Source organism: Lolium rigidum, chromosome 2 (assembly GCF_022539505.1).
Source record: "Lolium rigidum isolate FL_2022 chromosome 2, APGP_CSIRO_Lrig_0.1, whole genome shotgun sequence".
Taxonomy (NCBI): domain Eukaryota; kingdom Viridiplantae; phylum Streptophyta; class Magnoliopsida; order Poales; family Poaceae; genus Lolium; species Lolium rigidum.
In genome coordinates, this window is record NC_061509.1 from 166,042,948 (window position 1) to 166,067,679 (window position 24,732).

Genomic DNA, 24,732 nt, shown 5'->3' on the forward strand with positions numbered 1-24,732 from the left:
GTTCGGCGAAGAGATAGTGAAATACGAGGTGGTATGAATAAGTAGTAGCAACGGCACCGGAAAAGTGCTTTGCCCGAGACAAGAAACAAGCAGTAGTAACGCAGACGGTAGTAACGCGATAGAAACAGTAAACAAGCAGCGATAGCGATATTTAGGAACAAGGCCTAGGGATTAGACTTTCACTAGTGGACACTCTCAACATTGATCACATAACAGAATAGATAAATGCATACTCTACACTCTTGTTGGATGATGAACACATTGCGTAGGATTACACGAACCCTCAATGCCGGAGTTAACAAGCTCCACAATAATGCTCATATTTTAGTAACCTTTAGTGTAAGATAGATCAAAAGACTAAACCAAGTACTAACATAGCATGCACACCTGTCACCTTCATGCATATGTAGGAGGAATAGATCACATCAATATTATCATAGCAATAGTTAACTTCGCAATCTACAAGAGATCATGATCATAGCATAAACCAAGTACTAACACGGTGCACACACTGTCACCTTTGCACACGTGCGAGGAGGAATAAAACTACTTTAATAACATTGCTAGAGTAGCACATAGATAAATTGTGATACAAACACATTGCAATCATAAAGAGATATAAATAAGCACCTCACTATGCCATTCAACGAGTGAATAAGTATTCTGTGAAATATAGCCTAAGAGACCCACACGGTGCACACACTGTCACCTTTACACACGTGGGACAAGGAGTCTCCGGAGATCACATAGGTAAAACTCACTTGACTAGCATAATGACATCTAGATTACAAGCATCATCATATGAATCTCAATCATGTAAGGCAGCTCATGAGATTATTGTATTGAAGCACATAGGAGAGAGATGAACCACATAGCTACCGGTACAGCCCCGAGCCTCGATGGAGAACTACTCCCTCCTCATGGGAGCAGCAGCGGTGATGAAGATGGCGGTGGAGATGGCAGCGGTGTCGATGGAGAAGCCTTCCGGGGCACTTCCCCGCTCCGGCAGGGTGCCGGAACGGAGACTCTGTCCCCCGGATCTTGGCTTCGCGATGGCGGCGGCTCCGGAAGGTTTTCCGTATCGTGGTTTTTCGTCTCGTGGGTTTCGCGACGGAGGCTTTATATAGGCGAAGAGGCGGCGCAGGAGGGTCGAAGGGGTGGCCACACCATAGGGCGGCGCGGCCGGGGCCCGGGCCGCGCCACCCTATCATCCAGGGCCCACGGGCCCCCTCCGGCGGCTCTCGGGTGTTCTGGATGCTTTCGGTGAAAATAGGAACCTGGGTCTTGATTTCGTCCGATTCCGAGAATATTTCGTTACTAGGATTTCGAAACCAAAAACAGCGAGAACAACGAAGCGACACTTCGGCATCTTGTTAATAGGTTAGTTCCAGAAAATGCACGAATATGACATAAAGTGTGCATAAAACATGTAGGTATCATCAATAATATGGCATAGAACATAAGAAATTATCGATACGTCGAAGACGTATCAGTGCCTCACTCACCACCTTCATAGGATGTTCCTCAAAGTAGTGCTTGAGTTTCGTGGCGGCCATGAATACGCCATAGGTCATTGTCTGGAAGTGCGGGTAGTTTTGCTTTGAGAGGGAGAGCACCTCGCTCAGGTAGTATACCGGCCTCTGGACGGTTTTTCCTTCCACTTCTCTTTCTACTACCACAACAACACTCACGACCCGGTTGGTTGCTGCTATGTATAGAAACATCGGCTCTCTTTCCAACGGCGAAGCCAATATCGGCGCGGTGGCTAACATTGTTTTCAGCTCCTTAAACGCCGCGTCTGCCTGAGGGGTCCAGACGAACTTATCGGATTTTCTCATTAAGGCATAGAGCGGCAAGGCTTTTTCTCCTAACCTGGCTTATGAACCGGCTTAGCGATGCTAAGCTTCCGGTAAACTTTTGTATGTCCTTCGGATCTCGCGGTATCGTCATTCTCTCAATTGCCCGGATCTTTACCGGATTGACCTCAATGCCTCGGCTTGAGACGAGGAAACCCAGCAGCTTGCCGGCAGGGACACCGAAAGTACATTTTGCCGGATTGAGTTTCATCCGGAACCTCCTTAGATTATCGAATGTTTGCCGGATATCGTCAATTAGGGTATCTTTTATCTTAGTTTTTATCACGATGTCATCCACATACACCTGCACATTCTTTCCAATTTGATCAAACAAGCATTTTTGCATACAGCACTGGTACGTTGCACCAGCGTTGCGCAAACCAAAAGGCATAGTGATATAGCAGTAAGCCCCGTGCGGGGTAATGAACGTTGTTTTCATTTGATCTTCCTTTTTCAAGGGGATTTGGTGGAAACCGGAATACGCATCCAGGAAAGACAATAGCTCACACCCAGCAGTGGAATCAATCACTTGATCGATCCGCGGTAAAGGAAAAGGGTCTCTTGGGCAAGCCTTGTTGAGGTTGGTGTAGTCGATGCACATGCGCCACACCTTTGGAGCTTTTGCCTCCAGGTTCTCATCTTTCTTCTTTTCGACCATCACCGAATTGGCCAGCCACTCAGTATGCGTGACTTCCACAATGAAACCGGCAACTAACATCTTCGTCACCTCTTCTCCAATAATCTTCCTCCTATCTTCAGCGAACCGGCGCAATGGTTGTCGCACCGGCTTGGCATCCTTTCGAACGTTTAGAGAGTGCTCAGCCAGCTCCCTCGGAACACCTACCAAGTCATCAGTAGACCAGGCAAAGATATTCCAATTCTCACGGAGGAAGCTGACGAGCGCGCTATCCTATGCCTCACTGAGACCGGCACCGATACGAACGGTACGCTCGGGAAAGCCGGGTCCAAGCACGATGTCCTTTGTTTCCTTTGTCGGTTTGAACGCTGGAGCGCTCGGACTCGCACTCATTGCCGCTAAGCTCAACTGTGAAGACCGAGCCGGCGCAAGCTCGCGGTTTGCATTCTCCTTTTTTCCTCCGCGATCACCAGCGATTCCGCTAGGTTCGATCCGGCAGATGCTGTTTCCAGTGAGATTTTGTAGTTTCCCACCACAGTCAAGGGTCCACGAGGTGCCGGCCGTGTGGGTCGAGGCCATGAAGGCCGCCAGTGCCGGTCTCCCCAGCAATGCATGGTACGGACTATCTAAGTCCACCACCTCGAACTCAAGGTTTTCAACCCGGCAATTGTCACGTCCTCCAAACGACACATCCACCCGGACTTTTCCAACCGGTGCGCAGGATAACCCCGGAACGATCCCATGGAACGTCGTATGAGTTGGCTGAAGCATGTTTTCCGTTATGCCCGGCGTATGCATGGTGTGCTTGTACATTATGTTTATGCTCGCTCCCATTGTCTATCAGCACCTTGCTGAACTTGACGCGAGTCGTTGGCCCCTTCATGATTGGGTCCACCACGAGAGCGTAGCCACCCGGGTTCGGCATGATTTTAGGGTGGTCCCGGTATGACCATGTGAGTTCCTGATCTGACCACAGCATGTATTTTGGCACTGCCGGCATCACCGCGTTCACCTCCATGGAACGACGGCGCAGGCTTTGCTTGTCTGTCGGCTCGGTGACGAACACGACACAGCACACATCTGGATCCTCATAAATGTTCCGGCCCGAAGGTGTCGGTGGAGGTGGTTGGCCGTGGCCCTCTCCCACCTGATTGACTTGCTGATACTGCTGCCTGTTTTGCTGAGGGTGTACCGGCAAGGCGTTTGCTCCGGTAAGCGGTGGTGGTGGTAGCTGCTGCTGACGCGGCATGTCCGGTGGTGGTGGCATCATTGCATTGCTCCCTTGTCCCTGGGCGTCTTTTACCGCTCCCTTTTGCATCAAGTACTTGGTCCAGGTACAATCTTTTGTCAGGTGGTTCGACGGGTGAGCCGGATTCGGCGTGTGCCACCGGCAAGGTTGATCCATGGCAGCTTCCATGGTGTACTTTGCGGGTTCTTGCCAGTTCTTTTTCTGGCCCCAGGGTTTCTTTTCGACCCACTGTTTCTTAGGACCTGCCCATGGCTGCGATCCGGTTCTTTGCCTCTGGCTGCCGCTGGCATCAGAGTTTTCTTGCACAGCAGCAACTTGCTGCGAGCCATACCTTCGATCCGGGAAATCTTCCCTCCTTTTGTTGTTCCGGTTGTCCCGGTATTGCTGCTGGGGCGGGTTTGATTGTTCCGGCTCAGCTTGTATCGCCGGTTGCATTGGGTCTCCCAACGCATAGTTATCCGCCACTCGTATCATCTCCGCCAACGTTGTTGGCATGTTCCTCTGTAGCCTTTGCCACAAAGGCGAACCTCGCCGGCATCCCTGGCTAAACCAAGCGATGGCTTGCGCTTCTATCACTCCTTCACAAGAGTTTCTGGTGGAGTTCCACCGGGTCAAGTAATCACGGTCTGTTTCTTGCGGGCGCTGCACGCAAAAAGCGAGCTGCTGAGGCCTGTTTGGCCTTCTGTAGGTGCTGCTGAAGTTGCTCACAAAGGTTTCCTCAAAATCCAACCAGCCATTTATGCTTCCTTCCGGCAAGTTGTTCAGCCAGATTCTTGCCGGTCCTACCAGAAATGTTGGCACGATTCTCACGGCCCAACGCCGGTTTCCTCCACCAGCTATGACTCCTCCGCCACCAGCAACGTATACCGCGGTCACGTAATCCGCGAGCCAGTCTTCCGGCTTAGTGGTGCCATCGTATGTTTTGGTGTCACGGGGCAACTGAAAGTTGCGAACCGGTGGTGGCTCTTTCATGATCCTTGGGCCAAAGCACTTTGGACCCGGAGGACCCTCTGCCTCAATCATTTCAGACAGGTACACTCTGTCCAGACGGTGCCTCGCATCCCGCTCCGGCAAGTTTCTTTCTCCCAACCGCTCTCCCAAAGGTTTCCGGTAAGCGGTGAGTCTTGTTGAGTCAGCTTCATCGTAATGTTCTGGCACCGCGGCCCTTGCCTGCCGGTACCTTGGTGGAGGCATCTCCTCATCATCATACGCTGCCCTTGCAGCCGGATAGTTTTGCCCGGCTTCGTGTCTACCGGCATGATTGTTTCCGGCATAGCCTACTTTGGCGTAGCCTCGTTCTGCCCCTTGGCTTTTTCTACCGGCATCGTGTTGCCCGGCTTGTTGTTTACCGGCAAGGACCGGATCGTACACAGTCATCTGCTGTGCGTTCACCTCTTTTTCTCTTCTTCTGTCCGGATGGGGGGACGAGGCCTGCCCATGGGACTTGCTTCCGGCATTCTTTGTTGAACGCGCGGATTTTGAGGCCATAGCCTTGTTCAGCTTAGCCAGCTGCTCAGCGTTCTGCTGCTCTACAGTATCTAGCAGCTCTCTGACACGCTCTTGTTGTTTTGCCAGAGCCTCTCCGGTAAGCGAATCACAAAGATCTACGGCAGCCTTAGCAGCTTTTATGGTTTTATCCGGGCTACTGTACTTAGGTTTCTCTACGATGCTAGCAGATGCTGAGGTACTCTTGCCGGTAAGAACTTCCTTACGCAAATCCTGATCTAGATTGCGAGCCTTAAGCCGGTTCTCCGGTATCCTAGCGGCATGAGCGCTAACAGAAGCAAAGCCATGGGCAGCGTTATACTCACGTACGGTTAGGTTCAGCTCGCGCTGCGCCCTGACGACGTCCTTGCCGCTCTCGAGTATCTTCTGGCGTTGCGCCTCCAGCTCCGCCTGAGCCGTTGCCGGGTCGATGTTCTGCGCGATGGGCGTTGCCAGCACGTTCATCGCCGCCTGGAGAGGTGTTGCCGGTGGTGCGGAAGACGCTCCCGGTGCGCCGGTGTCGCGCTCCAGCGGTGGCTTGGCCACGCGGGTCGCAGCCGCACGACCAGCAACTTCGTCCGCAGCCTCCTTGCCCGCGCCGGCTGCGCCAGCCATCATCACCTCGACGGCTGCCGGCGGCGCGGCCAGCACAGAGCCACCTTGGCGGGTCCGGTGCCACCAGCACCGGCGAGAGGCGCTGGCGCACGGGGACGGTGCCGAAGTAGACGCGGTGGCTGCCGAACTCGATGATGCGACCGTTCTTGGGGAAGATGCCGCCGTTGGCGAAGCAGCCCGCGTTGTCGTTGATGAAGTCGATGGAGTAGAAGCGCTGGACGAGCGCAGACACTGTCCGCTCGCCGGCGACCTCGAGGATGCCCGCCCGAATATGTACTCCAGCAAGCGCCACTTCATGCCCCACGGTGGGCGCCAACTGTCGTCGTGGTGAACAAACAGATGCCATAGGATGGCTTAGGTTGGGGCCGAATGGACGCAAGAGGATTCGGGGGAGGGTTTGTGATTAGATGGGATGAACTTCCGGATGGTTTCCTCAAGAACTTAGCCAAGGCTAGAGGTTGAAGAAGAAATACATAAGGAAGAACTCGCTCTAGATCATCTTCTTTATTGATCTCAACAGGATACAAGTTTCTCAGTACAAGTGTTCTTCTAACCCTAGCTCAGTTCGTGCGTCTCTGCGTGTCCGCCCGTAAGAGGGGCTGCCCCCTCTCCTTATATAGGGGAGAGGTGGCTTACAGGGCAAGAAACCCTAATGGCATCTTTGACTAGACAAACTACTTTACAAAGCTACTTTAATCATAGAAGACACCGGAGTCCTCTTTAATCAGGGATGCTGACGTCCTCCGGCTTCTTTGACCGTCATCCTTCTCTTTATCGTCAGCCCTTCGTTTAAAGTTACTTTGCTTAGCTCATCCTTGTCTTCTATCTCTGGAGAGAATCTTTGACCAGTCTTGCCGACACGCTCTTCTTTCCGGTGGCCCGGTATCTTCTTATCCGGTTCCGGCATACCCCTCTTGGGGATACCGGCTTAGTCTCACTTTGCTAAATTCTTATCTCTATGTTCCGGTACGAACATTAAACCGGTATCTTGATGGCTTAAACCATCCGGTTTGGCATGCCTTTGGCATACCGGGGGTCATCCCCCCAACAGGATGCAATTGGCAAGGTAGGCCTCTCTTCGTATCAGAAATGTACGACAACGATTAGGATGCTCGCATATGGTGTTGCCGGTGATATCGTAGATGAGTACGTGCGCATGAGCGAGTCGAGCTGCTTGGAAGCGATGTACAGGTTCTGCAGAGCAGTGATCGGTGCGTTCGGAGAAGAGTATATGCGGCAACCTAATGCAGAGGACACAGCCCGTCAATTGCCAATCAACGCTTCCAGGGGGTTTCCTGGAATGCTTGGTAGCATAGACTGCATGCGCTGGGAGTGGAAGAACTGCCCTTTTGATTGGCAAGGGGCGTACATCGGCCGTTCTGAGGGGTGCACAGTGATTCTTGAAGTTGTTGCTTCACATGACACATGAATTTGACACTCATTCTTAGGAAAGGTCGGCTCGCACAATGACATCAATATGCTGCAACGCTCTTCGGTGTTTGATAGGCTAGCGTACGGTCAGTCCCCTGATGTGGATTTTGAGATTAGTGGCCACCACTACAACAAGGGGTACTACCTTGCTGATGGTATCTATCCACCTTGGGCTACACTCGTGAAGACAATCCGGCGTCCCAACTCAGAACAGAAGGCAAGATTTGCCAAAGAGCAAGAGGCAGCCCGAAAAGATGCCGAGCGAGCGTTTGGCATCCTCCAAGCTCGTTGGGCTATCGTCAGACACCCTGCTAGGGCATGGAGTGTGCAAACTCTGTGGGAGGTGATGACCGCTTGTGTAATCATGCATACCATGATTGTTGAGGTAGAGCGGGATGATATTCACTGTTTGATAATGACTGGGAAGGCCAGAGAGAGTTGGTTACTCCTGAAGGTGATCCGGCATCATTCCAGGATATCCTCCATGTGCACCATGAAATTTGGAATCAAGCTGTACACAACCAGCTCCAGACTGATACAGTTGAGCACATGTGGGCGCATGTTGGCAACAATGCTGCAAACAACAACAATAAAGAAATTCTCGAAGAAAACAATCCCCGGCATTTGTATCATTTTACATTTTTATTTATTTGAATAATACTTTGTTACTGAATATGTGGATAATAATCTTATGTAATAAGTCTTGAGCATTTAAACTTATTTATATATTTTTATGATTTTTTATGCTTTTATAGTGAATTTAAAGGCAAATACCAACTTCTATGGCCGCGACCCAAATCTGGTCGCGTTGGTCATAGCGCGTGACTCAAACGGATACGCGGACGCGGGACGCTATCCGCGTATTCGCGCGGCCACCCAAACTACCCAAAATGAACGGTCCAACACGTCCATTTGGATCGCAGCGTTGAAGATGCCCTTACCTAGACAGCCAAGGTGGAGGTCTCGCATCCCAACAGGTGTGGCCGGTTTCTATCGCCCGCCACGAACATTGGTGCAAGAAGTTCATGGAGGTGTGCATATGCCAGCATGGCGCACTATCAGGCCACGCCGGCAGTGATTGACGCCGCGCCACGGAGATGGAGGTTGTCCGCAATATGCGGCCGGGGCGGGTGAAGAAAGAACTCCTCCGCTTAGCTCGCATAAAATGGCTGCAGCTGAGAAGATGATCCTTACCTTCGTAAGTTCATACCACGTTTCCCAATCCTCTTAGAATTGGATTGCAAGAAGATCAATTAAGAAATGGAGCACCAACTTTACATAAACAAACTGGTATAATGGGCCTTGCCGGCAAAACACAAATGTACGGAGTTGGAGTGCAATCTAAAGAATTCAAAAACATAAGCTCGAGAATAGGAAACGTCTGGGGAGGCTGAAAATTAAGAACATTCAAGAAGGTCGGCGCCAAATATGAAGAGAGGCGAACAGTAGAGCAGGTGGCGCGCTAGATGACGGTACAATCAAGTATTTAAACCTGGAGGTAGAAGCGACTCAACTAAATGGAGCAGTTTCTCTCGCGTTTGCAGGGTAATGGATGCTCATGAATGCTAAGATGGAGTCCGTTCAGCAGAGAAAATAGAGTCATAATAGCGGTTGCCTTTTATCTTCTTGATTGAGGTTGAACGTGGGCTAGCTTGTTTGTTAATGGGCTATTAAGTGCTCGTGTATAAAGAAGAATCAATCCACGTTTAAGAACGAATTAGCTTCAGCAGCCCACGCAAGAGAAAGCTGGGGCCGAGTCGAACGCTTGAACGTGAGGATGAATATTTGCTGACGTGGCTTCACCTGGTGCAAGAAAAATTGGGCTACTATTAAGAGATAAAAGATTATATACATAATAGAGATTTTTTTAGTTATTCTAGCCTAGCTGACGTACTAATGGACCGGCCCACCCGCAACCGCCTTCAGCCGATGCTGGTTCCAGCACGCTGCTGACCGGAAGATAGGAGCGGCGCCCCCGTTAGGCGCAATCCCTATTCCCCGCCCGTTAGCGGGGCTTAATACACCCCGCACGCATGCGGGATGGAGCGGGCCGCGGCCCATCTGGGTGGTTTTTTCTTTTTGTGTTTTTTCTCGGTTCTCGTTTTTGTTTTTGTCGGTTTTTTTTGCTTTTTCTTTGTTCCCTTTTTTCCCGTTTGTCTATTTTTCTTTTTTCTTTTTTAAATTTTTAGATATGTTTTTAATTCAATATTTTGTGTCAGATTCGCAAATAGGTAAAATTTGAAATTTTTTGTAACTCGGTTTTTTATTTTTAGATATGTTTTTAATTCAATATTTGCATCAGATTCGCAAAATGGTTGTAAATCTGTCACTCGCAGGGTTCGAACTCGCGTCTACCAGCTCATGGGGTGGACACTGCTACCACTGAGCTATAGTTTCATTATGTGCAACATGATAGCAGAGAGAACAACGTAATGGGCCGGCCCACCAGAGGCGGGCGGAGGCGAGCCGCGCGTGCGCACGTTATTCCGGCACGCACGCGGGCGGGGAATAGGGCAACCCCCGTTAGGCGGTGTATATGTTTTTCAGAGGAGAGCAGGAGATGCTTATGCAGGCGTTTCCTATACAGCGACCTGGTCGGCGCGTACCGCGCCGCACACCCCCGCGCGCGGTACGGGCCGGCCCAGTTAGGTGCTGCCCATTTTTTTCTGTTTCTGTTTTCTGTTTTATTTTTTGGTTTCTTTTTTTCTGTTTTCTTTTAAGATTTAATTTTGAAAGTCTGCATATTTAAAAAACATTTAAAAAATAATATTTTCAGAAAGTATGCAGATTTTAAATTGTTTATATTTCAGAAAAATGAATTTTGAAAAAATGTTCAAGTAAGAAAAATGTTCAAATTCGAACAAAATCAAATTTGAAAAATGGTCAGAATTTGAAAAGTGGGAAAATTCAAAAAATGTTCAAATTTGAAATTTGTTCAAATTCAAAAACCGTTCAATTTTTGAATTTGTTCAAATTCAAAAATCGTTCAACTTTGAAATTTGTTCGAATTTAAACTGTTCAGATTCAAAACAGAGAAAAAAATGGAAAAAATAAAAACAAGATGGGCCGGCCCAACATACCTGGCATGGGTGTGCGGTGGTCCGTCAGCACCGGTGTTTCCTATTCAACGCTCAATGTGGCCCCTATCTGGGCGCCGCACATGGCGGGATTCCTTGGGCTGGCCCATTAGGGGCGAGGACGATTCAACGTTTCCGCCTAGCCTCTTTATGTCTCTCTACCGGTTTTCTTTCGTTTAGGCTGGTTCCCTCAAATTTTGAGTTGGTTTAAATTTTATTTTTGTCAAATTTTGAATTTGTTCAGATTTAAAATTTGTTCAAATTTCGAATTTGTTCAGATTTCAATTTTTGTTCAAATTTTGAATTTGTTCAGATTTCAAATTTGTTCAAATTTCGAATTTGTTTGGTTAAAAAAAGGGTGTGCCTATGTCTTAGTTGACTGAGATTTTCTTAAGTCAGTTGACTGAGACATAGCTAAACCGTTAAAAAAATGTTCAGATTTTGATTTTTTTCTAATTTTCTAATTTTTAATTTGTGTTAAATTTTGTTAAATTGTTAAATCTTCAAATTTGTTCATACCTTAAACATTTTCAAATTTTAAATTTGTTTGATAAAATGTTCATATTTTGAATTTGTTCGTTTTTAAAACTGTTTAGATTTCAATTTTGTTTGGGTTTTTTTAAAACTGAATTTCTTTGGTTTTAAAACTGTTCAGATTTCGAATTTGTTCAGAAGAAACCGGCATAAAAAATAGGTAAGAACTGTTCGGATTTTCGTGTATTGGGCCGGCCCACGTCGTTTCCGTTTCAGGCTGCGGCAGTTGGACGTGCCGCTTAAAGCGGCGCATAGGACCTCCCGCTTATGCATTCCATACGACCCAATCGGGATGGGCCGAATGATATGCCAATATTTTCTGGGCCGTACATGGAATGTGTGACGATCATGGTAACCACGTCGCTCTTCTTCCGTCCTTCTCCACGTTTCCCTCCGCCTCCGTTTCTAGAGCAGTTGGCAGCCGATGAACGGATAAGGAGCAAGCTAGAACTCTAGAAGCTCGCAGGGCCTGCCGACATGCACGTGCGTCCCGCACGCACGAAGCGCCTTCGAGCACCCCCGACCGGGCGAGGTGATGGCCGTCGCAAACCTCGCATATGACCACCAGTGCCCAGCTCTCGTCTTTTGCCTGCAAATGTCAGACACTTACCGACTGAAACGCCACTAGTATCATATTCACATTCCAAACGAGAGGCCCAGCATCCTCTAGGTTTCTCTTTGCTCGCTTTGGCAAATGCAGTGGCCGCCGCTCCGCCAGCATGGCATTGCCATATCCGCAAAGCTCCAGACTGATGCAGGCAAGGGACATAGAGCGCTGTCCGTGCTAATCCTCGTGCGCCCCCTGCAACGGACACACGCCGTAATCGCCCATGTGGCCGCGCGGGCCCGCCCCACTCCGCCGGCGACACGTACGCGCGCGTCCTCGTGGCGAACGGGTCTACGGCTCTCGTCGCATGCATGCGCACCTCGAGTACATGCAGGAAGGTCCGGCAATGCACGCAGAGCGGGGCCATGGCGGCGAGCAGATAACGATCCGGGCACGTACGTGCGCGCGCGCCATTGATTGACAGCCCGATACACACACACGTGGTCCATGGAGGCATCAATTATGGTGGACAATTGCTAGCTAGCGAGCTTTAATCTTGTCGCGGAGAAAACCAGTGCAGATCTTCATCCACTGATGTAGACGCATGTACGTCCATGTACATCTCTCACCAGTCGTCAAAGGATATCCTATGGCTATGGGTGTTACTGACTGACACGTATGGAAGAGTTACAGTCCGGATAAGCCATCCACAACTACGCGCGGGCAGTGTGACTAGACACCATCCATACTTATTGTTTTGCTTGCTTGCAAAGAAAACACTTTCTATAAATAGCATCATGCATCAGCACAAGATTAATCTGAGAAGATCAAATTGCAAGGAAACTCTTCTCTTAATTCCGGTCGCCGTACGGATAAGACTTTGCTGATCATCTCTCAAATCGGTGAGCTTCTTATCCGCAAACAAAATCACTAGGCCCACCACATTAGCAGCCGCCAATAGCAACGCGCCAGCCAGCGCCACACGAAAAATCCTTTTTTTTTCTTCTTCTTGACGGAGCACCACAAGTGATCCTAATGTACCACCACACCACAAACCACACAAACACATACACTACGTGGCGGTCTGACGCCGCGAAGCCGCGTCGGGGCCCGGTTGGCATCGGCCCGAGAGTGGATATTGTGTTTCGTCCACGTAGCGATCCGACGCGTCGGGGGTAAAACCGTCACTCCGTAAACGGCCTTATCCGCTTCCCCCCGCTTTCCGCTCTCGTCCTTCCGGCGAGTATAAATCCCGGCCGAACCGCCGGCGCACGCCTCCCTCCCTCCCTCCGCCTACCTTCTCTTCCATCTTCTCTTCTCCCCCGCCGCGGTTTCGAATCCAAGGTCCTGATCAGCGCGCCTTCTCTCCCGCGCCGCATTCCTTGCGCGCGTCACGATCCTTCTCATCTCACCGCGCGCCACGTACGGCGCACGCGCGCGGCCGGCACGCCTGCCGTTTAGAGAAATGGCGAGGAGCACGCGGTCGGCGGCGACGGAGCGCTTCTACAACCACTTCGCGCCGACCTGCCTCCCGATCTACCAGGCGCCGGCAGCCGGTCCCGACGAGTTCGACGAGTCAGACGTCTGGGGGTCGTTCAGCCCGGCGGAGGAGGAGCCGGCGGAGGCGCCCCGGGCACGCAGCACGGTCCCGGCCGCTCGGCCCGGGCGGAAGACGAAGCCGGCGATGGCGGGAAGGGGAGCCGCACATGGCTCGCTGCCCGTGGCCATCCCGGACTGGTCCAAGATCCTCGGGGGCGAGTACCAGGCGCACCAGGCGGCCGGGGAGTGGGAGCTGGACGACGCGGACGACGAGGACGTCGGCGTTGACGGCGCGAACCTGGTGCCGCCGCACGAGCTGGCGTGGCGGCGCAGGGCCGCCTCCCTCTCGGTCAACGACGGGATGGGGGTCGGCAGGATGCTCAAGGTCCGCGACGCCGTCTGGAAGAAGACGGGCTTCCAGGCCTGACCCTCGCGTGCCTACTCGGGCCTCGGGCCGGCGTCGTCGCTACTGCTAGCTGTAGTTCCGTTTTTGACAGATCGATCAGGGTTAAGTTTGCTAGCTACGACCTACGAACAGCAAGTAATATTTGGTCTTTTTGACAGAGCCGTTTTAACTGTCCCTCTGGCCTGGGGAGAAAGAGAGAGAGGAGCGGATACTGATTCACTGAATGATGATCATTTGTTCTTACCCTGTTCATCGCTGCTGTGAGCTGTGAGCTGTGTGCAGTATTTTTCCAAGAGAACACGCAACTTTTTCTGATTTTTGTTGTTGTGCTGCTCGCAAGGGATCAAATCAGCTGCTAAATGATTTGTCGTGAAGACGACGATCAATGGGCGACTTCTTCTTCGAGTGGCTTGTCCTTATCTGCATGCGCGTCAGCACGGGCAGGCACCATCGGTGATTGCCATTTTTCACCAACCATACGGGCGAATATGCCAAGAGCTGCTGTGCCAACGGCGCCAACTGATTTGACGAAACGACTGTCAGTAGCAGCAAAGCAATACGCGCGCTGGCCTAAAAGTCACGCCAATAATGCCTTGCCAGCGAAATTTCTCATCGGTGTACGTTCTTGGCGAAATTTCTCATCGGTGTACGTTCTTGGCGTGTACAAGTGTACAATACTAAGGGCATCTCCAGCAGGGCAACGCAGTTCGCACGTCTGAAATGTCCGTTTGCCTCGCGCGGCGGACGCGAGATATACCATTTTTGTCCGCGCGTCCGTTTGCACCTAGGGTGGCTCCAGCGGCCCGACGCATTTCGGCGTTTGCATCAATTATGAAGTTTCGAAACAACAAAATAAGGAATTCAACGAAGTCATACTTATTACATTTAAATTTTTAAAAGTCTACATGAAAATAAGATATAGTATTTTCTAGGCATGATCTTCATGGCCAACCAAATCTTCATGGCCAACCAATGTCCACTCATGCTCAATCAGATCCGTCTGCAGCTGTTTGCATACGTTCTTGTTAGTGACTTCTACATTGATATGTAGATAGTCCTGCCAAGATGAAGCTCCAGGAAGTGGCGCCACCAGCTCACCTTGGAATTTCTAGTGGTTCTTATTGCGGCCATCAGGACGCTCGTTCTCAACGATCATGTTGTGCATGATCACGCAGCATGTCATCACCTCATGCATGATCTTCAGGGACTATGTTCTTGCCAGGTGACGGACAATTGCCCACCGAGCTTGGAGCACACCAAATCCGCGCTCCACATATTTCCTGCAAGCCTCTTGCATCTTGGCAAACCTCCTCGTTTTCTCGGAGTTTGGATTACGGACAGTCTTCACCAATGTGGCCCAGTCAGGGTAGATGCCATCAGGAAGATAATATGGCTTGTCACATGCATTTCCATTGATCTCATAGCTCATCTGGGGAGCTTTGCCTTGCATGAGCCGGTTGAAAACCGGTGATCAGTGCAACACATTGATGTCATTGTTGGAACCGGCCATGCCAAAGAATGAATGCCAAATCCATAAATCTTGAGATATGACAGCTTCAAGAATGACAGTCCGTCCCTCCTCATGCCCGTTGTACGCACCCTGCCATCCAAATGGACAGTTTTTCCACTCCCATTGCATGCAATCTATGCTGCCAATCATTCCAGGGAACCCTCTAGACTCGTTGATAGACATGAGCCGCCTTGTATCCTCAACAGTTGGCTCCCTACAGTAATACTCTCCGAACACGGCAATCACGGCTCGGCAAAACCTGTACATGGCCTCAAGGCAGGTGCTCTCACCCATTCGAAGATACTCATCGAATATGTCCGCAGCCATTCCATATGAGAGCATGCGAATAGCCGCGGAGCATTTTTGGTACGAGGTGAAGCCTAGCGCACCTGTTGCATCGGGCCTGCATTGGAAGTACGGGTCATAGTTTCTGAAGCCCCGTAGAATGACCAAGAACAAGTCCCTTGACATCCTGTACCGGCGCCGGAAGAGTTTTTCTGGGAACACCGGATTGGTGAGGTGGAAGTAGTCCTTGTGGAGGCGGGCCTGCCCTTCCACTCTGTTGCACGGCAGGTTTTTGGAGCGCCCCTTCACAGAGCCCCGGTGCTCCGGCCCCGGGTTTGAGGTGAACTCGTGGATCATGGAGGCCGCAGTAGTTGTCAATGTCTGCGTCGACTGATCGGACTCCTCATCAGAAGAGGAGTCAACGACCTCCGCGCGGAACTTGTCCAACATCTGCCACATGTCCATCTGCGTGGGTACGAACTGCGTATCAATGGCCGCGCAGGCGCGCACAATAGCGCCGAAAACACGAGTAAGAAACCTACCGACGCAATTGACCGAATAGGTCGTGGGCGGCGAGGCCGGATAGCGAAACCGACAACGTTTGGCCCCAAAACAGCCGGTAGGTACGCGGCGGAGCCAAGCCCGAGTACGATCCTACTCTCCCACGCGACGACAACGGAGCCGACGACGAGTACTGTGGCGATGCGGCGGGACGGCGGCGGGTGGGGCTGGGGTGGTGGCGTCGCACTAGGGCAGCAAAGAAGGGGAAAAAGAAGCAAATCGAAGCGGTCGATTTCGCTGTCCTTGACTTGCAGGACCGGGTAAGAAATGGAGGACGCTCAGCGCGTCCGCGCAGCGTCCGCGTAGACGCAAACCTGGCGCATATTTGGGCCAGGTTTGCGTCTCCGCGGACGGCCCGGCCACTTTGCGTCGCTCCGCTGGAGCAGGCCCCAGACGCATTTACGGTCATGGCGAAACGGTCGCTGAGCGACCGTTTGCGTCGCGCCGCTGGAGATGCCCTAAGACAAATGATTTGTCACTCCCAGTCACAAGTAGACACCGTCTGTATTTTCATCGTTAGAGCATCTCAACTCTCCCCCAAGCGCCCCCAAAAATCTTCGAGGCATCGAACCAATTTTTTTGCCCAGTTGTCCCCTCAAATCCCCTTTTTTGGCCGACATAGGCTGATTTCCCGCACCTAACCCAAGAGGGGGCTAATAGGATGTTGAATGGAGCTGAAAATCTTGTGGGCCAGCATTGTTGCTGGCAAGAGAGGAAAAGCTCCATCATTTTGAACCTTCCCCGCCCACCCTTCCAGATCGTTGTTGGCACCATCGCTCTCCGTTCCACCATTTCCCGCCGTTGGAAAGGCTGGACCGCCTCTGCTGCCCTACCTCGCCGTCCACCATGCCCTGCATCTGCCCCGTCAACAATTTCGTATCTCCTTCGCGGTTGTCTTGCCGACGAGGTGTTCGACGATTTTCCTGGGCATCGATTCGAACGACGAGGAGATGGTCACCACTCTGCCGGAGGAAGAGGTCGATGTTGTTGCATTGCAGCTGCCGATGATCATATGAAGATCATCTCTTGTCTCCTAGGCATGTATGCCCGGGGTTTGAAGCTGCGGCGTGGAGGTTCGATGCCAGGGTGGCACAAGAGCAAGCTAAGGCAAAGGTTGGAGGGTTATTGCATGTTTTACGCCGACTACTTCACCGATAAGCAATTGCACGACGATGTGGTATTTCAGCGCCGTTTCTGGATGAATCGGAAGCTGTTTATGGAGATTGTGCTGACCGGTAGGGAATTTGACACCAACTTTGTTTGCAATCAAGATTGTGTTGGCACAATTGGTTTTCCTCGATCTAGAAATGCACAACTGCTTTGAGGATGCTTGCCTATGGAGCTCCAGGTGATATACGGGTTGACTACATGTGCATGGCCGAGTACGCTACCATTGAGTGCATGTATCGGTGCTGTAGAGCAGTGGTGACAGTGTTTGGAGAACTATACTTGAGATCCCCATCTGCATAAGAAACTGCCCGGATCATGGCATAGAACACGTTGACATGGTTGACATGGTTTCCTGGGATGCTTGGAAGCATCGATTGCATGCATTGGGCATGAAAGAAAACTGTCCATTTCCTTGGTAAGGAATGTACAAAGGTCACAAACGAGCTTGCAGTGTGGTACTTGAGGCACTGGCATATCATGATATGTGGATTAGGCATGCTTTCTTCGGTATGAGTGGATCTAACAATGACAACAACATGTTGCAGTGCTCGAATGTGTTTTCCAACCTTGTTGAAGGCCATTCTCCTCCGGTGAACTATGTGACCAATGGCCACGACTACACCAACGGATGCTACCTGACGGATGACATCGATCCAAGATGATCAACATTTGTGAACACAATCTCAAACCCTACCGCAGGAAAAGAGCTTGGTTTTCTCAGTGCAAGAAGGCTTGCAGAAATGATATCGATCGATTATTTGGTGTGCTCCAAGCTCGATTTGCTAGTCTGGTACCCCGCTCTTACCTTATCGAATGATCAGATGTGGGAGATGATGACTGCATGCGTGATCATACAATACATGATCACTGGGAGTGAGCGGGAGCATCTAATGCATGCCAATGAACTGTATTACCGACATGGTCCTCTTGTGAATGTTGATCACTGATGCGTGTAGTTGACACGTCCGTTGGGAACCCCAAGAGGAAGGTGTGATGCGCACAGCGGCAAGTTTCCCTCAGTAAGAAACCAAGGTTTAATCGAACCAGTAGGAGTCAAGAAGCACGTTGAAGGTTGATGGCGGCGGGATGTAGTGCGGCGCAACACCGGGGATTCCGGCGCCAACGTGGAACCCGCACAACACAACCAAAGTACTTTGCCCCAACGAAACAGTGAGGTTGTCAATCTCACCGGCTTGCTGTAACAAAGGATTAGATGTATAGTGTGGATGATGATTGTTTGCAAGAACAATAAAGAACAATAGCAGCAGATTTGTATTTCAGATGTAAAGAATGGACCGGGGTCCACAGTTCACTAGAGGTGTCTCTCCCATAAGATAAATAGCATGTTGGGTGAACAAATTACAGTCGGGCAATTGACAAATAGAGAGGGCATAAGAATGCACATACATGATATGATGAATATTGTGAGATTTAATTGGGCATTACGACATAGTACATAGACCGCTATCCAGCATGCATCTATGCCTAAAAAGTCCACCTTCAGGTTATCATCCGAACCCCTTCCGAGTATTAAGTTGCAAAACAACAGACAATTGCATTAAGTATGGTGCGTAATGTAATCAATAACTACATCCTCGGACATAGCATCAATGTTTTATCCCTAGTGGCAACGAGTACATCCATAACATTAGAGGTTTCTGTCACTCCCCGCATTCACGGAGACATGAACCCACTATCGAGCATAAATACTCCCTCTTGGAGTTAAGAGCAAAAACTTGGGCGAGCCTCTACTAATAACGGAGAGCATGCAAGATCATAAACAACACATAGGTAATAGATTGATAATCAACATAACATAGTATTCTCTATCCATCGGATCCCGACAAACACAACATATAGAATTACGAGATAGATGATCTTGATCATGTTAGGCAGCTCACAAGATCCGACAATGAAGCACATGAGGAGAAGACAACCATCTAGCTACTGCTATGGACCCATAGTCCAGGGGTGAACTACTCACTCATCACTCCGGAGGCGACCATGGCGGTGAAGAGTCCTCCGAGAGATGATTCCCCTCTCCGGCAGGGTGCCGGAGGCGATCTCCAGAATCCCCCGAGATGGGATTGGCGGCGGCGGCGTCTCAGTAAGGTTTTCCGTATCGTGGCTCTCGGTACTGGGGGTTTCGCGACGAAGGCTATTTGTAGGCGGAAGGGCAGGTAAAGGGGCGACGCGAGGGGCCCACACGACAGGGCCGCGCGGCCAGGGCCCAGGCCGCGCCGCCCTGGCGTGTCGCCGCCTCGTCGCCCCACTTCGTTACGTCTTCGGTCTTCTGGAAGCTTCGTGGCAAAATAGGACCCTGGGCGTTGATTTCGTCCAATTCCGAGAATATTTCCTTTGTAGGATTTCCCGAAACCAAAAACAGCAGAAAACGACGAAGCTGGCTCTTCGGCATCTCGTTAATAGGTTAGTGCCGGAAAATGCATAAATACGACATATAATGTGTATAAAACATGTAGATATCATCAATAATGTGGCATGGAACATAAGAAATTATCGATACGTCGGAGACGTATCAGCATCCCCAAGCTTAGTTCTCGCTCGTCCCGAGCAGGTAAACGATAACAAAGATAATTTCCGGAGTGACATGCCATCATAACCTTGATCATACTATTGTAAACATATGTAATGAATGCAGCGATCAAAACAATGGTAATGACATGAGTAAACAAATGAATCATAAAGCAAAGACTTTTCATGAATAGCACTTCAAGACAAGCATCAATAAGTCTTGCATAAGAGTTAACTCATAAAGCAATAAATCAAAGTAAAGGTATTGAAGCAACACAAAAGAAGATTAAGTTTCAGCGGTTGCTTTCAACTTATAACATGTATATCTCATGGATAATTGTCAACATATAGTAATATAACAAGTGCAATATGCAAGTATATATGTAGGAATCAATGCACAGTTCACACAAGTGTTTGCTTCTTGAGGTGGAGAGAAATAGGTGAACTGACTCAACATAAAAGTAAAAGAAAGGTCCTTCAAAGAGGAAAGCATCGATTGCTATATTTGTGCTAGAGCTTTTATTTTGAAAACAAGAAACAATTTTGTCAACGGTAGTAATAAAGCATATGTATTATGTAAATTATATCTTACAAGTTGCAAGCCTCATGCATAGTATACTAATAGTGCCCGCACCTTGTCCTAATTAGCTTGGACTACCGGGATCATCGCAATACACATGTTTTAACCAAGTGTCACAAAGGGGTACCTCCATGCCGCCTGTACAAAGGTCTAAGGAGAAAGCTCGCATTTTGGATTTCTCGCTTTTGATTATTCTCAACTTAGACATCCATACCGGGACAACATGGACAACATGATAATGGACTCCTCTTTAATGCATAAGCATGTAGCAACAATTAGTGTTCCCATATGAGATTGAGGATATATGTCCAAAACTGAAACTTCCACCATGATTCATGGCTTTAGTTAGCGGCCCAATGTTCTTCTCTAACAATATGCATGCTCTAACCATTAAAGTGGTAGATCTCTCTTACTTCAGACAAGACGGACATGCATAGCAACTCACATGATATTCAACAAAGAATAGTTGATGGCGTCCCCGGGAACATGGTTATCGCACAACAAGCAACTTAATAAGAGATAAAGTGCATAAGTACATATTCAATACTACAATAGTTTTTAAGCTATTTGTCCCATGAGCTATATATTGTAAAGGTAGGGAATGGAAATTTTTAAAGGTAGCACTCAAGAAATTTACTTTGGAATGGCGGAGAAATACCATGTAGTAGGTAGATATGGTGGACACAAATGGCATAGTGGTTGGCTCAAGGATTTTGGATGCATGAGAAGTATTCCCTCTCGATACAAGGTTTAGGCTAGCAAGGTTATTTGAAACAAACACAAGAATGAACCGGTGCAGCAAAACTCACATAAAAGACATATTGTAAACATTATAAGACTCTACACCGTCTTCCTTGTTGTTCAAAACTCAATACTAGAAATTATCTAGACTTTAGAGAGACCAAATATGCAAACCAAATTTAGCAAGCTCTAGGTGTTTCTTCATTAATGGGTGCAAAGTATATGATGCAAGAGCTTAAACATGAGCACAACAATTGCCAAGTATCAAATTATTCAAGACATTTTAGAATTACTACATGTAGCATTTCCCGATTCCAACCATATAACAATTTAACGAAGAAGATTCAACCTTCGCCATGAATACTATGAGTAAAGCCTAAGGACATATTTTTCCATATGCAACAGCGGAGCGTGTCTCTCTCCCACACAATGAATGCTAGGATCCATTTTATTCAAACAAAACAAAAACAAACCGACGCTTCAAGCAAAGTACATAAGATGTGATGGAATAAAAATATAGTTTCAGGGGAGGAACCTGATAATGTTGTCGATGAAGAAGGGGATGCCTTGGGCATCCCCAAACTTAGACGCTTGAGTCTTCTTAAAATATGCAGGGGTGAACCACCGGGGCATCCCCAAGCTTAGAGCTTTCACTCTCCTTGATCATATTGTATCATCCTCCTCTCTTGATCCTTGAAAACTTCCTCCACACCAAACTCGAAACAACTCATTAGAGGGTTAGTGCATAATAAAAATTAACATGTTCAGAGGTGACACAATCATTCTTAACACTTCGGACATTGCATAAATCTACTGGACATTAATGGAACAAAGAAATTCATCCATCATAGCAAAAGAGGCAATGCGAAATAAAAAGGCAGAATCTGTCAAAACAGAACAGTCCGTAAAGATGGATTTTATTGAGGCACCCGACTTATTGCTTTATGAGTTAACTCTTGTGCAAGACTTTTGATACTTGTCTTGAAAGTACTCTTCATGAAAAGTTTTGCTATATGTTATCTATTTGTTAGCAACTATAGATCATTGCCTTGAGTCACTTCATTCATCTCATATGCTTTGTAATAGTATGATCAAGGTTATGTAAGTAGCATGTCACTACAGAAATTATTCTTTTTATCGTTTACCTGCTCGGGACGAGCAGGAACTAAGCTTGGGGATGCTGATACGTCCCCGACGTATCCATAATTTCTGTCGTTCCATGCTTGTTTTATGACAATACTTACATGTTTTGCTTGCACTTTATAATGTTTTTATGCGTTTTCCGGAACTAACCTATTAACAAGATGCCACGGTGCCGCTTCTGTTTTCGCTCGTTTTTGGTTCCAGAAAGGCTGTTCGGGCAATATTCTCGGAATTCAACGAAACGAAGACCAAACCTCCTATTTTTCCGGAAGCATCCAGAACACCGAAGAAGAGTCGGAGAGGGGCTAGAGGGCCACCACACCATAGGGCGGCGCGGCCTGGCCTGGGCCCGCGCCGGCCTGTGGTGGGGAGCCCCCAGGTGCCCCCTGCGCCGCCTCTTCGCCTATAAAATCCCTTTCGACCTAAAAACATGGTACCTCTTGACGAAAACTCCAGAAAGACTCCAGGGGCGCCGCCACCATCGCGAAACTCCAATTCGGGGGACAGAAGTCTCTGTCCCGGCACCCTGCCGGGACGGGGAAGTGCCCCCGGAAGCCATCTCCATCAACGCCATCGCCTCCATCATGCTCCGTGAGTAGTTCCCCCATGGACTACGGGTTCTAGCTGTAGCTAGTTGGTATTCTCTCCCCCATGTACTTCAATACAATGATCTCATGAGCTGCCTTACATGATTGAGATTCATCTGATGTAATCGGTGTTGTGTTTGCCGGGATCCGATGGATTGTTACGTTATGATTGTCTATCTACAAAGTTTATGAAGTTATTATTGCTGCAATCTTGTTGTGTTTAATGCTTGTCACTAGGGCCCGAGTGGCATGATCTTAGATTTAAGCTCTATACTTATTGCTTAGATTGTATCTACAAGTTGTATGCACATGTCGCTGTCCGGAACCAATGGCCCCGAAGTGACGAAATCGGGACAACCGGAGGGGATGGTAGTGATGTGAGGATCACATGTTTTCACGGAGTGTTAATGCTTTGCTCCGGTGCTCTATTAAAAGGAGTACCTTAATATCCAGTAGATTCCCTTGAGGCCGGCTGCCACCGTACTGGTAGGACAAAAGATGTTGTGCAAGTTTCTCATTGCGAGCACGTACGACTACAATTGGGAAACATGCCTACATGATTAATGATCTTGATATTCTGTCTTAATGCTATTTCAATCCTATCAATTTCCCGACTGTAATTTGTTCACCCAACACTTGTTATTGGAGAGTTGCCACTAGTGTAGATAGCTGGGAACCCCGGTCCCTCTCTCATCATTATATACTCGTTCTACATGTCATTGGAAGTAGTATCAACTATTTTCTCGTGCCATTGCTCCTATGTTACTATTACTCGCTGTCGTGTTACTCGTTACTACTCGCTCTCATATCATCTGCTACTTTCACATCACCCTTGTTGCTAGTGCTTTTCCAGGTGCAGCTGAATTGACGACTCAGTTGTTAAGGCTTATAAGTATTCTTTACCTCCCCTTGTGTCGAATCAATAAATTTGGGTTTTACTTCCCTCGAAGACTGTTGCGATCCCCTATACTTGTGGGTTATCACCCACCTAGCATGCAATTCGGCCATCAATCTTATATTCTCATTAATTCTAACTTGGATGGCATTTGCTGTAGTAACAATTTTATTTTCAATATCCTTATTAGGCATAACTTTCGATTTCAAAAGATCAACATCAGAGGCAAGACTATCAACCTTAGAAGCGAGAATATCAATTTTATTGAGCTTTTCCTCAACAGATTTGTTAAAAGCAGTTTGTGTACTAATAAATTCTTTAAGCATAGCTTCAAGTCCAGGGGGTGTGTTCCTATTATTTTTGTAAGAATTCCCATAAGAATTAACATAACCATTACCATTATTATAAGGATAAGGCCTATAGTTATTACTAGAATTGTTCCGATAAGCATTGTTGTTGAAATTATTATTTTTAATGAAGTTTACATCAACATGTTCTTCTTGGGCAACCAATGAAGCTAACGGAACATTATTAGGATCAACATTACTCCTATCATTCACAAGCATAGACATAATAGCATCAATCTTATCACTCAAGGAAGAGGTTTCTTCGACAGAATTTACCTTCTTACCTTGTGGAGCTCTTTCCGTGTGCCATTCGGAGTAATTAATCATCATATTATCAAGGAGCTTTGTTGCTTCACCAAGAGTGATGGACATAAAGGTACCTCCAGCAGTTGAATCCAATAGGTTCCGCGAAGAAAAGTTTAGTCCTGCATAAAAGGTTTGGATGATCATCCAAGTAGTCGATCCATGGGTTGGGCAATTTTTAACCAAAGATTTCATTCTTTCCCAAGCTTGAGCAACATGTTCATTATCTAATTGTTTAAAATTCATTATGCTACTTCTCAAAGATATAATTTTAGCAGGGGGATAATATCTACCAATAAAAGCATCCTTGCATTTAGTCCATGAATCAATAATATTCTTAGGCGAGAGATAGCAACCAATCTTTAGCTCTTCCTCTTAATGAGAAAGGAAACAATTTTAATTTTATAATGTCACCATCTACATCTTTATACTTTTGCATTTCACACAATTCAACAAAATTATTGAGATGGGCAGCAGCATCATCGGAACTAACACTGGAAAATTGCTCTCGCATAACAAGATTCGATAGAAAGCGGGTTTAATTTCAAAGAATTCTGCTCGTAGTAGCAGGTGGAGCAATAGGTGTGCATAAGAAATCATTATTATTTGTGGTTGTGAAGTCACACAACTTAGTATTTTCAGGAGTGGCCATTTTAACAGTAGTAAATAAAGCAAACTAGATAAAGTAAATGCAAGTAACTA

The 24,732-nt window shown here is 48.2% G+C and overlaps 1 protein-coding gene across 1 annotated transcript; it reads left to right on the plus strand.

Moving 5' to 3' along the window:
• Positions 1–12,828: 12,828 nt before the first annotated feature.
• On the plus strand, positions 12,829–13,628 carry LOC124687644. Its single transcript, XM_047221411.1, has one exon. It carries the CDS (start codon positions 12,897–12,899, stop codon positions 13,395–13,397), a length of 501 nt encoding a protein of 166 aa, XP_047077367.1. The 5' UTR covers positions 12,829–12,896; the 3' UTR covers positions 13,398–13,628.
• The last annotated feature ends 11,104 nt before the right edge of the window (positions 13,629–24,732 follow it).